Here is a 15,841-nt window from a genome sequence, read left to right on the forward strand (position 1 = left end):
TCTTTCTTTCCCCCCCCTGCACCCCTGCACTGGGTCCCCGAGGCTCGGTTGGGAGCCAGGCTTAACTTGGGAGGAGGCTTGGGAAGGAGCAGAGTAGAACCATCTCATCTGTCCAACTGCAGCTCCTTGGAGAAGTGTGCTTGTTATTATAAAGCCAAGTGTGTTTAAGAAGAATTGATGCACTTAAGGTTTTTATCCCCAGGGTGTAATACAGGTCTGTGTATTTTTTATTACTGTGCTGTATCCTTCTGTTGAGACATACTTCTGCCTTGAGGCTTTAGTCTGGCAGGTCTAAAGGGTTCCATGATCAGTGGATTTGTAGTGACTGTGGACTGCTGGCTTGTGAGTTTAGCAGTGAAGTAGCTGGATAGCTTTTTTGGTTTTTTTGTCCAGGAGAAAAGCAACAATTCCTGTCTTCCTTTCTGGAGACCAGAGTAAATTAATAACTAGCTTCTTGCCCAGGGCTCATCAGGGTTTTAGCTGTATGCTCTGCAGCTCCTGTTCCCTTCGTAAGGGCCTGAGGGGCTGCATCACACGGAACTGCCTCACTCTTTGCTCAGGAGTCCCTTGTTTCAAATAATAACAGGTTAATTCAGAGATGATGATTCTGTTGCAACATATGCTTTAGGGTGGATCTTGTTTCATTTGTTAAGTTATTAATAAATTGGAGGAAGACATAAAACCAATGCAGTTGTATCAGTCTAGTCTTCAATTCTGTTTGGAAGAGCAGTTCTAAGCACCAGACTGATTTGTGTCTTGTGGCAGCCCTAAGTCATAGGCCCTGCTGTAGGACAGCTCCTTAGAGAGAACAGATCATGGTGCTCTCAGTAGGTTGTGATCTGCTTTACTAACAGCAATTTCTCCCCCCAACCCCCCCACGAGAAGTTTACCTCAATGGTATGGGGAACTTGGATTAGAGGGCTGGATTTAATTTTGTTAGGGCTTCTACAATTTGTTAAATATGTAAATCAAGAGGTTTAACAAGACTGGGAATTGTTTCCAAAAGGAGGCTTTTAAAAATTCTTTCTTTTTCAGAACTGTAAGCTGCACATGGTAGTTTAAAGTATTATTTTTATTTTCTATAATCTGCCTTATTTCAGTGAGTACAGATTAAATTCACAAACACCAACCTTTCTCTGCAGGTTTTGTTTTCCTGCTCTTGAAGGGTTTACTTTAAAACTGAAAAGCTTAGTTAGCCTTTGGTACAGACACGTAGGCATTATTTTCTTAATATTCAGTTTTATTAACGAACAGTTTCCCTTAGAATGGCTTATGTATATTATTGAGATAAAGAGTGTCTACCCAATCATAGCTTAGGTGCAAAACTTGAAGTAGCATGAGTGAATCTGGGTTTAGTGATGTTCTGCAGTGAGGAACATTGCTGTTTTAGCTGAACTTAGAATGCCTATTTCTCTCTGGAATTCACAGAACATTCTATGCATACATTGCAGTGAGTAACCAGCTTCCTTAATGGACCAATTATGGTTTAAAATAACCTTTGTCTAATTAATATTAATAAATACTTTTAAACCAAAAAATATGCAGTGCAGTTCTACCAATCACTTCCTAACTGGAAAATTTTCTCCTCCTTTATAGATCATGTATATCCTTTGGACCTAAGAATCGCTCAATTGGGGCTGCAGCTAAAAGCCAGGTGAGCTTTACATAGTTTGGGTAAAAGAACTTTAGTTAAAACAAATCAGATTAGTAGAATGTATTTTAATCGGTGAAGATTACAGATATCTCTGAGCTGGCTTCCTAGTGTCTCCATGACTGTCTCCATAATGAACAGCTGAGCTTAATTCAGCTGTTCAGCACATAATGCTGCTTTCTCATCTTGGGTAGAAATCTAAGGGTTGATATTTGTGCATAATTAAAAGTACAAATAAAAAGAATTTGCTTCTTAAGAAATTCAGTTAAATACTGAATATTTTTTTTAGGTTGCAAATGTAAATTCCATAGCTAAGCAGTAGTATTTCATCTTACCCTAGCTCGTTCCACTTACTGTACACTATGATAGCTTTTAGCTATGTGACCACGTTCTGTAGAATTCTATTAAGTGCATAATTTTGTCAGAAAGGGGATGTACGTGAGTGTAAATATATATTGCTTTCTTGACTCATGTCATTACAACAAATATCTATTGGGTGTTTTTGCTTGTACTTTTGAGTTTTTGTTGGTATAGGTAGGTATCTGTGATGTAAGGAATGGAAAAATTTGTTCTGGTTTATCCTGCTCAAGACATTTGGGTCCTGCTGTGTCACACCTTGTGTTGCTTTGAAGCCCCTATAAAACATGATTGTTTTTGAAGTCCTCTACAGGAAGTGACTATTCAAACACTTGAATTTTCTTAGCCTAAAATACCTAGAGATGTGTGAAGATGCGTTGTCTAGAATACAAAAATGACTGGACACAACCATGTTATTCAAGAACAGAAGAACTGTACTAAAAACTAAATACAGATGTTTTTCTGGAATTGAGTGTCTGCTTAGCTTAAAGAAATTCATTGATACAGAGATCCAGTAGAGATGAGGTATGTCCTGCAGAAACTAAACTTACAGAAAATCAAAATTAGACTACTTAGGAAATAGGAACTTGACTGAAATGGAGTCACAGGTAAATGTTACATGGTACAGTGCTTGTCTGCTCTGTCAGTTACTGTGCTTTTCTTGGTATCTGTCTTCCTCTAAGGGAAGAATTAAACAAGTTTACTTTCACCATGTGAAAACAAGGTATCATGATTTTTCACTTCTCCATTTGCACTGATGTTAATACAAGACAATCTACCTTTTGTCAGTTAAACCAAGCTGTCAGTATCATCTTGGGACCCTCCTGACTGTTCAAGCTTCATTATGAGGTCCTTGAGCTGTTCTGTGAGAGTCTCTGAATGGACCTGGAGTTTGCATCAGTGTGTTTGTTATCTTTGCTAAAGATAACTGTCTACAACGCAATGGAAAGGTGGGGTGACAGGAAACAACACATGGGAAAGACACTTTGCTGAAATGTTTAAGGATCTGAAGAATCTTTTTAAAGATTCTCTCTCTGAGACTCAAATGCCTTTTTCATCAGTTTTTGATAAATCTTGGCTCATTTTTCTCACATACATGTTATTTCCTGTAGGGTACCTCAGCAGTCAGAGGGAAGTTGCCTTCTAGCAACAGACCTGATACTGCTAAGACACAAATGACAAAAATATTCTGGCGAGAGAAGCATGAGAACAAAACTGTCTTCTGTTTGAAATTCAGGTGTTCCCCTGACACATTGTATTAAAGATTTCTTTTCCTCTAGGTTATTTCAAATGCAAAGAATACAGTACAAAGTTTTAAAAGATTTCATGGTCGTGCATTCTCAGATCCCTTTGTTCAAGCTGAAAAAGCAAGCCTTGCCTATGAACTTGTCCAGCTGCCAACAGGCTCAACTGGCATCAAGGTAAGTCTGGCATCTTTGAAAAAGAGCCACAGGAGGAAAACTGATCAAGTTTCCTTTTATCTCTTTATTTTGAATCTGCTTGCTGCAGTTATTGTTGTCTTGTGAATCGAAAGTCTTTAATAGGGAATAAAGGACTAATAATTTAGATGAGCTCTCCAGGCACTGGGTGAGACTGATTTACAGTTACAAAATTTCTCTGCCTTGCAAAGCCAGTCCCACACAAGCTGTTTCAGCAGTGCTTTTTTCCTTCCCTCCATGGTGAATTTGGAAGGCAAGGTGCTTGGCCATTGTGCTTTTTTAGCTGCTGTCCAGACACTGCAAGGGTGTAAGATGTAAACTTAGTGCTTCAGGGGAAATGAGAACTGTTTCTTTTTCAACAATGGTTGAACTGATTTGGATTTTTAGCAGTTACAAATTAACTTACTCCAAAACTGTAGGGAGGAAGGCATCCTGGGCACTGTCTAGCAATTGGGCTTCAAGAAAAAATGATCTATGTCCAGAGCAGCCGTGTATGTGGATTCTGACGTGTGCATTTCAGTGTTTGTGTTACTGCACAAGCTAACCTGTCAGAAGGTTGTTCAGAGTTAGTAAAGGCTGTTTTGCATTTGTTCCTTATGTTTATAGCTCATGGTTTTTGCTGGAGTGTAATACATGTGTGCACAATTTTTGTTTGAAGGCCATGTATATGGAAGAAGAAAGAAACTTTACTATTGAGCAAGTGACTGGAATGCTCCTCACCAAACTGAAGGAAACTGCTGAGAATGCACTCAAGAAGCCTGTGGTTGACTGTGTTGTTTCTGTAAGTATGTGATGGCAAATAACCTCACCTATTTGGTTGATATCATGAACTGAAAAGATTGCAGCGTTGAATTGCCCATTAAACTTGAATATTCAGGTATTTGCCTTTCCAGTTTAAAAGTGATTCTTGCATCTCTTCTTCAAAACTAGACTTACTTAGCTCTTTGCTCCTAAAATGAGTGGCTTGTGAGAGGGAATGGAAAAAAGATTCACTGAAAGTAACTTTGTCTTAGTGTAATATTTTCTTCATTGCAACTGAAACGAACATGAAATTTGCAAGGTTCCTTAGCTGTTTTCTGCTGAGACTCTAGACAGCCTTCTTGTAACTATTTGCTGAAGATGGCTCTTCTAAATGTTAATATTAGCTGCCTGATTTCCTTGCAGGTTCCCTGTTTCTACACAGATGCAGAAAGGAGGTCTGTGATGGATGCCACACAGATTGCTGGTCTCAACTGTCTGAAGCTAATAAATGAAACAACTGCAGGTAATACCTTCCTTTCTCTCCCTCACTTAATATTTTATTTTTATTATATAAAAGAGCTCTTAATTTACCACGGATCCTTGCTCTCTGGAATTACTATTGGGTTTGTAAGCTTGAAGTAGATTAGATGTGATAAAGTTTCTTAAGCTCTGATCTGTTTTTTCATCTCTTTACAGAGGTATAAAAATACTTCTTAAATGTTAGTTTTAATGCAGCTACTGGGAGGGGCTGATGCTGTTTGATGTTCTTTTATGTTCCTTTAGCAGTGGGATTTTTGTCTAAATGAGAGACCTGCTTCTGTAGCTTGAAAGTCAGATGAATTGCTAATGCTGTTTACTGATAAACCATTTATATCTGAAGGAATTACAGAACTGGATGTCCTGACTATACTCTTGACTCTTCTTTCTGTAGTTGCCCTGGCATATGGAATCTATAAGCAAGACCTGCCTGCCTTGGAAGAGAAGCCACGGAATGTTGTTTTTGTGGATATGGGGCATTCTGCATATCAAGTTTCTGTTTGTGCATTCAACAAAGGAAAACTAAAAGTAAGCAATCTGTTCTGCATGCATTTTAATTACCAGTAGAAATGTTCATCAGTACCTTGCTGGCCTGTGACAGGCAAGCCTGCCTGTCTTTACATGAGCAGATCCAGGCAGCTCAATTCATATTCTAAAATTTTACTTTTGTCTGGAGTTAAAAGTAGGGCAGGGACCTAGAGAGCTGCTGAGTGATACGTGGAGGAAGCAAACATCAGCAGACCTTGGCAAAGAATGAAAACCTGGAATAAATGGTCTGTTCAGAAATTACCATATCTGACTGAGTGCTGCTTCCAAAAAGTACTGGAGTTTAGTCATGAGATCGAGCATTAAAACAGGAATTCCTAGAATGGTGTAAGTGACAGACTTTCACAAGCACCAGAGCAACTGTCAAAGAGTAAAAGCTTCTTAATTATTTGAAGCTGTGAATGAAAGCCAAGCAGGTTACAGTGTACTGCTAAGTGTAAGTTGCTAAAATGTTGCTATTTTCCAGCAAATACACTTCCTAGCTGGCTCTTTTCAGATTACAGTCTGGATTTTTGCAGTTCTGATAACTGTAATTGGTAGAGAAACAAACACCAATTTTGAAGCATGGAGTAGTGAAATGAAGACAAGGCAAGAGTTCTGAAAACATTAGTTTTGTTGTAGCTGTTTCCTCTTGTGAGGAAACATCACCTACTTTGCTTGTCTTAGACTTGCCTTTTAAACTGTGAAACCGTGCAAGGGATGCTTTTGAGTGCAGCACAGAGCTGGACAGCAAGGGAGTTACAACAGTGCAGAGCCCAAACCTAGTCTGAAGAGTACTGAGAATAATGTGATGGTTTTATGAATTCCTGTTCCTAAAGAGAATAATTAAGTTCACAATATGTTTAAGGAGTAGAATCAGCTAAGATGGATGGTCTGCAAATGTTCTTTGCAGATAATTCCTTCATCAAAAATTAGCACCTATTTGCAAGAGTTAATAACATTTATTCTCTGCCTGTTTTATTTTTAGCCGGGTGTAAGTATGTTCCACCCTTATGAGGCATCAAATATTAAACTGGGAGATGATTCAAACTGACAGTGGCTAAGCAGGACTTGGAAACTCTGGTCTGCTTACTGTACAAGCTGCTGAACAGATTGTGCTCCTAAGCCTTGCCTTGTCTTCCTACATTTCTTTTAAAAGTTGTCACCTCATTACAGGAAGGCTGGATGCCCAAGGCTGCTTTTCAGCATTTGGGAGAGCATCTGTTCCTTTTTTTCCTGCAGCTTGTCACTCCAGTCTATATGTGCTGTAATTCTTGTGAGAATGACCATTCACAAAGAGGTTTAGCGCTTGTGTTGCTGCCAGAATTTGTCCATGGTAATGGAGATTATTTCTCCCACAGTGTTTTGAACATATCTAATATCAGCTACAAAAGGCATAGGATAATAATGGTTTAGACTTGCTTGACTTTTAAAAAAGTATCAAAACCAAAAGACATCACTTAGGATGTGTATAATTGTTACTGCAGTTGGAATCCACACGAACTATCAGATGTGAGTGATTGCATTTGCTACTTACATTGCTGTAAGTGAAGAGAATAGCTTAGTTTTTTGCCTGCAGTGTCCATGGATATGGGAGGTGGCTTTTATTGTTTGGGATAGGCTGGACTTGCAAATGAGGCTCTCAAAAAAGAAATTCCTTGGGAATGGCAAGGGCAGAATGAAAATGAACTGTACTGTTTTTTTTCTGTTGGGGCTGCACTAGGATAATTCTTCCTCCATAGAAATGTCGTGGTACTTGCTTTCATTTAAAGTTGCATTATCTTTGAAACACAGAAATGCTTTGGCATTAACTGCTAATTAGCTCACTCAAGTAATCACAAATTGTAGTACAAGTGAAGAGTTCAATTTTTTTTTAAGGTTCTTGCTACATCCTTTGATACAACACTTGGAGGCAGGAAGTTTGATGAGGTGTTAGTTAAACACTTCTGTGAAGAGTTTGGCAAGAAATACAGACTGGACATCAAGTCAACGATTCGTGCATTGTTGAGGCTATACCAGGAGTGTGAAAAACTGAAAAAACTGATGAGTGCCAATGCCTCTGACCTCCCCATGAACATAGAGTGCTTCATGGATGACAAAGATGTCTCTGGGACAATGAACAGGTAAGGCTGTTGCTTTTGCAGAGGTGAGCTGTAAGTGCCTTTCATTTGAGCTGCTTCAGGCAGGAAAGGAACTTGGAATAAAGTGTCAGTGCTTAGGCCTGAGGGAGGTGGGAAGTGTAAGAGCAGTGTGCAGGGATGCTGCTCAAAGTGACAGTCGGGAGACTGGTCCATGGCCTCGAGTTAGGAGGGAGAGCTGGGAATGTTGCAAATGTGCCTAGATTACTAGAACCAAGTTTCTCTGGGAGAAGATACTAAATAAGTACAAAACTAGGGCTGGGGCAGAGAAGACCCTGCAGTATGTAGTTAAAATGACGCTTGGTTTTGTCATCCTGTTGCTTTTGCAGTCTTAACTTGCTTGTGGTTTGTTATAGCTTTTATTTCTGGCTTCTCCCAACAGAAGCAAATTTTTGGAGATGTGTGATGGCCTCCTGGCAAGAGTGGAGCCACCCCTCCGCAGTGTGCTGGAGCAGGCCAGTAAGTGTGTGTCTGTGTTCTATGTGCTGGAGGTGGACATCCCTAGTGCACACTTCCCTTGGCAGAACTTGAACTGATGGATTGAGCACAGCTTAGCAGTTAGAAGCTTTTTAAAACTCTTTCATACAAGCTAAGATCTGAAACACTTACTGCTTAGAAGCTTGGAGAGCAGGTTTAAAATAATGGTTGTTCTGGTAAAACTTGTAGTTTTTACAATGTCAGGTTGTTAGTATAAATCAGAAACATGTAATCTGTAAAAACTAATATGTGACTCCTTTCTAGAGTTAAAGAAGGAGGATATTTATGCAGTAGAGATAGTTGGTGGTACCACAAGAATCCCTGCTGTAAAAGAGAAGATCAGTAAATTTTTTGGCAAAGAAGTCAGTACAACTTTGAATGCAGATGAGGCCGTTGCACGAGGTTGTGCCCTGCAGGTAAAAAGTGCTGTTTGTTGTAACTGTGAGTGTGTTTATTGAAATCTGCAAATGCTTGAGCCAGAGTCCACAAGTAATATAAAAGATACTTCATGTGTATCATAGAATGGATTCAAATAAGCTTCAGGAAAACACTTGCAGGAATGAGAATAGCTGCATGAAGTGATTCCTTTGTGCTCTTTGAAGCTGGATCAGTGGATCAGTGTGGCTGGTCCAAGTGGAACACATACTCTGCTGCTGTGCCTGGAAACGGATGGAGCTCCTGGAATGATGTTTTCCCCTCCGGGCTCTTCTCGGGCCTACATTAAACAAGGGGAAAACTTTATTATTTTTTTTCAGCAGTACTGATAGACTTATGATATGACAACTGCTTAATAACATGGATGGAAATGAAAGCTTGATTGTTGCTGATGGAAATCTGTGTCCTGAGCTGGGATTAGGCAGTGCTGAATAGCTTAAGCACTGGTAAATACTCTAGTTATTGGTGCTCTCATCTCTTGAATGCATCTTAATTTTGCTCTGTTACCTAATTCCTCCCTTCAAGTGTTTACTGTGTGTCTACAGCTGCCTCATCAGTGGTGTGAACTAGCTACTGGAATCTGCTGAAAAAGAGAATTTTGTGTTAGGATGTGCAAAGAGCCTGGTGCTGTGTCACTCTGAGGAGTAACGTAGAGGTTTTTTGCTTTCCTACATTCAGTAGCCCGACCATAGCAAACAGAACAACAGGGTGACTCTGAAATAAAACCTGTGTATTTTCCCTTCCAGAGTGAGCGGATTGTGACAGCTTCCTGAAAAGGAAGGGCACACATGAGCTTCCAGTGCTTGTTACACAGGTCCCAAGTCCATCAGTATTAGTCTCCCTTAGCCTAGAGTAAATGTACATATTAAGCAGCATAAATAGCTACTTGCTGAGTTAAAGTACCATTCACCTGATGTTTGAATGGCTGATGTGACTCTTTGCTCTTCCAGTGTGCTATCCTGTCCCCAGCATTCAAAGTGAGAGAGTTTTCTATCACAGATGTGATTCTCTATCCTATTTCTTTGCGATGGAATTCACCAGCAGAGGATGGGCTAAGGTAAAAAAAAAATTAAATCTTCTAGCATGATTACTTACAGCTTAAATCTAACTGGTGACAGCTAGGGTAAATAGCACTTTTCAAGTAGGGCCCATTTAACAATTCAAATGTTGATACTCTCTCTACTACCATCAACTTCAGATAATAAAACCAAGGGTGGATGACAGTTTAGCACTTCCTCCATGGCTGTCAGTCTTATGATAACCTAAGAGGTTGGGAGACACTCTGCTCACTTAAAGAAAATTTTCCTTAAGGTACAACAGTATCTAGCAAACTCTTCCTAACTTTATCAGCTGCATCATCCCACATACTGGACAAGTGCTTTCTTTTCTTTTACAGTGACTGTGAGGTCTTTCCCAAGAACCATCCAGCTCCATTTTCCAAGGTCCTCACATTCTACAGGAAGGAACCTTTTACCCTTGAGGCATACTACAGTTCTCCCAAGGAGCTGCCTTACCCAGATCCTGCTATAGGTGAAGACCATTCTGTAGCTCTAGACTTGTGTTAGTCTTGTACATGTTTTGGGACTTCTTTCTGTCTAATTATGTAATCTGGGAAGTGCAACCTGTTACAAATGCTGTAGATTTCCAGTCATGGATCTACAGTAAAATGAGTGGAGTAACATGAAGTTGTTGGACAAACAGACTAAATAAAGAGCATGTGAATATTGGAGCAAACCTGAAGGGGCCATACTCAGTCGATACAAGTAGCACCAGCTTTTGCAACGTACTATAGGGGATTTCTGACAGCTGTGTATCCTAGCAGTGCTGAAAAAATTGAGTGGTGTGACTTGAGTAGGATTTGATATCCTCTGAGCACTTTGCAGTGATCTGTTGTTAGCAACAGTCAGGTTTTACTTTGCATTCAGTGATTAAGTTAATCAAATGGTATGTTTTTTTCTTTCTGGGATTGTTTAGCTCACTTCTTGGTTCAGAAGGTCACTCCTCAAACAGATGGATCCAGTTCAAAAGTGAAAGTCAAAGTTAGAGTAAATATCCATGGTATCTTCAGTGTTTCAAGTGCATCATTAGTGGAGGTTCATAAATCTGATGAGAATGAAGAGCCTATGGAAACAGATCAGCATGCAAAAGAGGAAGAGGTAATAGACTTAATTGCTGTTACCTGCTTAGAAAACTGCTTTTATGATGAAGCACAATTGGCCAAATTCTGGGAAGCTTCTAAGACTTGTATGAGATTTGAGTAGACATGTCCAGCAACTGAAATAAGATGTGATAAAATTACTAATTTGAAGTATGTCATGCCAGTAACAGATCTCTTGAAACCAGGACTGTGAGACATGGTTAAATTCTTAATCAATCTGGGAGTGAGCTGTTAATTGCCTAAGCAAAGACTGGAAGCTTATAATTAGTCTCAAGACTACTTCAGTTTTCATTCAGTTTCTTTTATCTAAAGAGGATTAGATGTAAGTGATCAGTGTAAGAACTGAAGCAATGATCTGCATATGCTTTGTTTAACATGTCAAACTGGATCTCTATGAATTACAGAAGATGCAAGTAGACCAGGAAGAGCAACAAAAGACTGAAGAACAGCAGCAACCCCAACCTGAAAACAAGGCAGAGTCTGAAGAAATGGAGGTAAAATTAATATTTGAGACTTCTCTTTTTCTACAGGAAACTTCTGGAAGATTCCTGAGAACATGGAGTGTGTGAGCTTACCTGCTGCCTTTGTCATGGCTCTGGAAGCTGAGCTTTTATTTGAGCATATTGGTAGTCCCTATTGTAATGAAACCTTTAGAAGTACATAAATGGCATGGATAATTGCAGACCTGTCAAGTGACCTGCTACTGATAAAATGGGTGAACTCTCCTGTTGATGGAAGAATTAGTAGTTTTGTTTTCAGTGACTTAAATACTAAAAGGGTGTTACCCTTTTAGGGTACCCTTTTAGGTTACCCTTTTAGGGTCACCCCAGGGGTGCAGTCAGTGTGCCCTGAAAAGGTCAGTGATTGGATTAATTGTCTCTGACTTAACAGCTGAAGTGTCAGAACAACACACACTTGGTAGCTCTGATGTTGAGGTGCATTAACTCAGTAATACTTTTTCTGTTATGTCTTGAATTCTCAGCTTGACTTCACCAGAACTGGCTGGTGATGCTGTTTTTACCTTGAATATATCTCTTTATTATAGACCTCACAGGCTGACTCAAAAGACAAGAAAGTGGATCAACCTCCTCAAGCCAAGAAGGCTAAAGTAAAGACTACTACTGTGGACCTGCCCATTGAGAACCAGTTGGTGTGGCAGATAGGGAAGGATATGCTGAACTTATTCATTGAGAATGAGGTAAACTCTTGCTTGACCAAGCCAAAAATGTCACTGGTTGATCTCCAGAAATTTTGCTGTTTATTAAAACATGACTAAGGGTGATCAAGAGAAGATTAAAAGGAAACAAATGTGTTTTTCTGAGGTGAAGAACTGCCCCAGGAAGCCAAAATATATTATTCCTGTTAAGTGAATGCTGGAACTCTTCCTGAAGAGTTTCCCTGCAGGAAAGCTAGTTTACAGGGTGATTTCTTTTTTTTCCAAAGTCAGCTGCAGTTGCAGGGTACCCAGTGGCTGCTACTATTGGGGTGAAGGTTCTTCAAGCAGAACAAGATTGTTCTGTACTGGTTTGGATAAACCACCAAAACTGAAATCAGTTTTTACCCATGTGCTGTGTTTTAGAACAGTTCCATAAACCACACTTAAGCCTTTGCTATTGAGGTGTCCTGGCAATAGATGTATTTAATACATGTGAACCTATGAAGTACTAAATGTATTAACTATTATGTAAATAAGTAGCTTTTTAGCTGACTAATTTGACAACTTGTTCACAGGGTAAAATGATAATGCAGGACAAGCTGGAGAAAGAGAGGAATGATGCCAAGAATGCAGTGGAAGAATATGTGTATGATATGAGAGACAAACTCTGCAGTATTTATGAGAAATTCATTAGTGAAGATGTGAGTATTTCTGGCTTGGTTGTCTTGAAATGTATCTCATTGCAAAGAACAGTTGTATTTACTAACCTTCGACTGTATCATGTTCTGTGTTTCCTTAGACTGTGTTTTCAGACTACAAATTTGGAGAAATAGCTTTTAACCTTTCTGGCTATGAAGAGAACCTACTAAATGTGTCCTGAGTACAAGCAGATGGTACCCAGGGTATATTGGGTGTTGTTCCCCAAAGCAGCTGCAGCAATTAAGATACTACCAGAGCATGTGTTTTCAGACTGAAGCAGACTAGGAGCATTTTTACAGTGACTTTTAAGGCAACCTATTCTGTTTTGGCTCTTTGTCAGTATTTAGGATTAATTTAAGATTTGAAAAAAAAAAAAGAAAAAAATAATAACTCTACTTAGGAACATAATAGGTGGGATTATTGTGACTAAATGTGGGCACCTGTGTCTGAGCAGGTCACCTGAAAATCCCTTGGTGTTATTAATTAGCTTTCCCTGGTGTACTAAAGGAGCTTGGTGCATAATTAGTATAATTGTAGGTTAGATGACTGCGTTAGTCAGGTGAATCACTCCAAACTCCTGATCAGATCTCCACTGATGGTACTGGGGCCCTTGCCAGCAAGTGTCTGCACATTCTAAAAATGTAACCCTTGCAGAAAGGTTCCAGGTATCATGTAGTTCTGCCATCCAGCAGAACCATCTCACCTGCCTGTCTTGTATGTGTTGCCTCAGGATCGAAACAGTTTCACTCTGAAGCTGGAAGATACAGAAAACTGGCTTTATGAAGATGGGGAAGACCAACCCAAACAAATTTACATTGATAAATTGACAGAATTGAAGGTAAGTGGTTCTTCATTGGAACTTACTGGATCTAGAGAGCTTTGTTCACTTAGGGAGCTGCCTCAGGTCTGCTGGTTCAGAGGTGAGCACTGGTGACAAACCATGTAGTTTGCTTATTAAGTATATGAGAAGCAGATCTTAATAGATGTGAAACCAAACAGGGTTGAGGGAGACTCAGCCCTGTAAGGGGAGGGAAGAGTAGAAGTTCTGAGGAGATCAGAAATGCTGATGTACCCTGTTAAATCTTGCAGGACTATACTGTGGTGCTGCATAGTTGTTGATATCTGTTGAACTTTGTTTCAGACTCTGGGTCAACCTATTCAGGCAAGATTTCAAGAATCAGAGGAAAGACCAAAAGCATTTGAGGACTTAGGGAAGCAAATTCAACAGTACATGAAAATTGTCCAGGCATTCAAAGCAAAGGTATTTCCATACTTCATTTCTTCCAAATGTAAGGAAGTGGTACAAATCTTGTCTGAATTTTAAGGAAGTTCTTTTAAGCAAAAAGCTGGTGCAACCTCCTGGCTGCCTTCTGAGCTCTTGATGTTTGTTTGCCATATTTTCAGGGGAGGGTGTTGGCTTTGAAAATCTGACCATCTGTTTTTAATCAGGTGTTGACTTCCTCATGGAAGGAAAATGGCAGCAGCAGTAGGACTTCAGCTGTCTGGGTAGATCTGTGGGTCATCAGTCTAATTGCTCTGCTAACTAGAATGGCTTTTTGGTTAAGTGGTTTTTCTAGTATTTTGAAGCTAAAAGTTTGAAGAAATAAGCATGAAATTTAGATATTAAAGAAAAATACTTGCACAGCTATTACTGATTTGGCTGTTTCAGGATGAACAGTATGACCATCTAGATGAAGCAGATGTGGCAAAAGTGGAGAAGAGTGCAAATGAAGCTATGGAGTGGATGAACAATAAACTTAATCTTCAAAACAAGAGAAGTCTTAGTTTGGACCCGGTTATAAAAGCTAAAGAGATACAAGCTAAAACTAAAGTAAGTCTTGCTACATAATTCCAAGTTTCCATCAGTCTTCCTAGTTTCTTGGACTGGTTGTTTGTGCTCAGAGGAAAACTGAGGTGAGGGATCTGTCACAGAAGGACAGTGGTTGGGTAGTCATCTCAGATGTGGTGGGCAACATCGGCCCTCTGCTTGAATATCTCTCTGGTGGTGCCAAAAGCTAACTTCAGCAGCAGGTTGAAGTACACCTTTTGGTAGACAAAAGCATCTCCTGACTGTTTTATTTCTGTTTTTTTCTAGGAATTGACAAGTACTTGTAATCCTATAGTCACAAAACCCAGACCCAAAGTGGAACTCCCAAAGGAGGAGCAGAAACCAGCAGAACCCAACGGACCAGTGGAGGGACAGGGAGATGCCAATGGGGGGCCCCAGGGGGCTGAGCAGGGCCCTACTGCCCCTGAGAAGAAGCTTCCTGAAATGGACATTGACTGAACTGCACCACTTGTTTATACTATTGCAAACTGCAATAAAGCTTTAAGTTGTCAACTTTGTACGTTCTGAATACAAATGGAAGCAAGTTGAATACCACAGCACTCTGAGAAACTTTTGGAGAGGTTTGGTGAATGCATCAAGTCAGAACACTTTAGGTAGCTAATTACTCAAATAAGCAGTATTTCTTGCCATTATGACTATGTTTAGAAGTTTTGGTATTCTTACTAGGTGTACAGGACCAGCCATAAGCTCGTTCTCCATTTCTGATATCCACGGTGAGTCAATTTTATTTTAAAGTAGTGAGACATCAGCCTCTGAAGTTGTTTGTTCACTTTCTCTCCTGGATTACAGCAACAACCTTTAGATGAAGTGCCCGTTAACACTAGGACTGCAAGAAGATCACAGGGAGAGGGGTTCTGACAGCCTGAAGCATTGACTTCCCTTTGCTCATGCTACTCTAGCCCTTGTTTTAGTGTTAACGCTGCTCTGGGTTTGTTTTGATTTGCACTTGAAGAGTTCATGGTTACACAAGGGTGGGAGAGGTGGGTGGCAGCACTAAACTTCTGTTCTGCAACTGGTGCCCTGCTCAGCCCGGGCTCTGGTTCCTGTACCTGGGCTGGAGCACACACAGCAGCTCTACCCTCCAGCTCAGACTGTTGATGTGCCCTTAGGTGGGGGTGTGTGTTCCTGGCAAACTCCCTGGCTGATTAGACCATGTGAACTTCTCTCTTGTTAAATTAGCTGCTTGTAGAAGGAATGAATACTTGTATTTCAGCTGCCTACACAGCTAGTCCATTCTGACTTGTTCCTAACTTTCTGAAGGGGGTATGCTTGCTTCTACGAGGCCTTCATTTGGAATGCTTGGGTTTTAGTTCTGGTTTGGTTTTTTTCCCCAGGAAAAGGAAGACCTGACTGATTTGGCTTTTTTTTTTTTTTTCTATGAGCTTTATACAATTATTTGCTTCTAGTACTGATTGTCATTAAACTTGCGAACATTAATTTTCATGTGTTTAAACATCCAAAGCTGAAACACCCGTTCAGATACTGCAAGAAATAAATGCACTGGATTCTCCTGGATCGCCTCCTCCCGCTGTTGATTGCGATAAGGAAAGGGTGTGGGGGGGTGGGTGGGTGTTGTGTCCTGCCCTGCTGAGCCCACAACCGCTGCCCTGCTCCGGGCAGGTTCTGCGGTGCCTTTCATTAGTTCGTCGGCTAACGAGCCTACGTTAATGAAGCTAATA

At 40.2% G+C, this 15,841-nt stretch overlaps 1 protein-coding gene across 1 annotated transcript; it reads left to right on the top strand.

Moving 5' to 3' along the window:
* The first annotated feature begins 1,603 nt into the window (after positions 1-1,603).
* HSPA4 (heat shock 70kDa protein 4) lies at positions 1,604-14,651 on the top strand. Its single transcript, XM_010001224.1, has 18 exons — positions 1,604-1,654; positions 3,289-3,429; positions 4,106-4,228; positions 4,612-4,711; positions 5,120-5,253; positions 7,129-7,373; positions 7,771-7,847; positions 8,130-8,281; positions 9,251-9,357; positions 9,697-9,830; positions 10,275-10,456; positions 10,863-10,952; positions 11,504-11,656; positions 12,190-12,315; positions 13,044-13,151; positions 13,455-13,574; positions 13,983-14,144; positions 14,409-14,651. The coding sequence occupies exons 3-18, from the start codon at positions 4,109-4,111 to the stop codon at positions 14,598-14,600; spliced, it is 2,202 nt and encodes a 733-aa protein (XP_009999526.1). The 5' UTR covers positions 1,604-1,654; positions 3,289-3,429; positions 4,106-4,108; the 3' UTR covers positions 14,601-14,651.
* The last annotated feature ends 1,190 nt before the right edge of the window (positions 14,652-15,841 follow it).

Source organism: Chaetura pelagica, unplaced genomic scaffold (assembly GCF_000747805.2).
Source record: "Chaetura pelagica isolate M959 unplaced genomic scaffold, ChaPel_1.0 scaffold177, whole genome shotgun sequence".
Taxonomy (NCBI): domain Eukaryota; kingdom Metazoa; phylum Chordata; class Aves; order Apodiformes; family Apodidae; genus Chaetura; species Chaetura pelagica.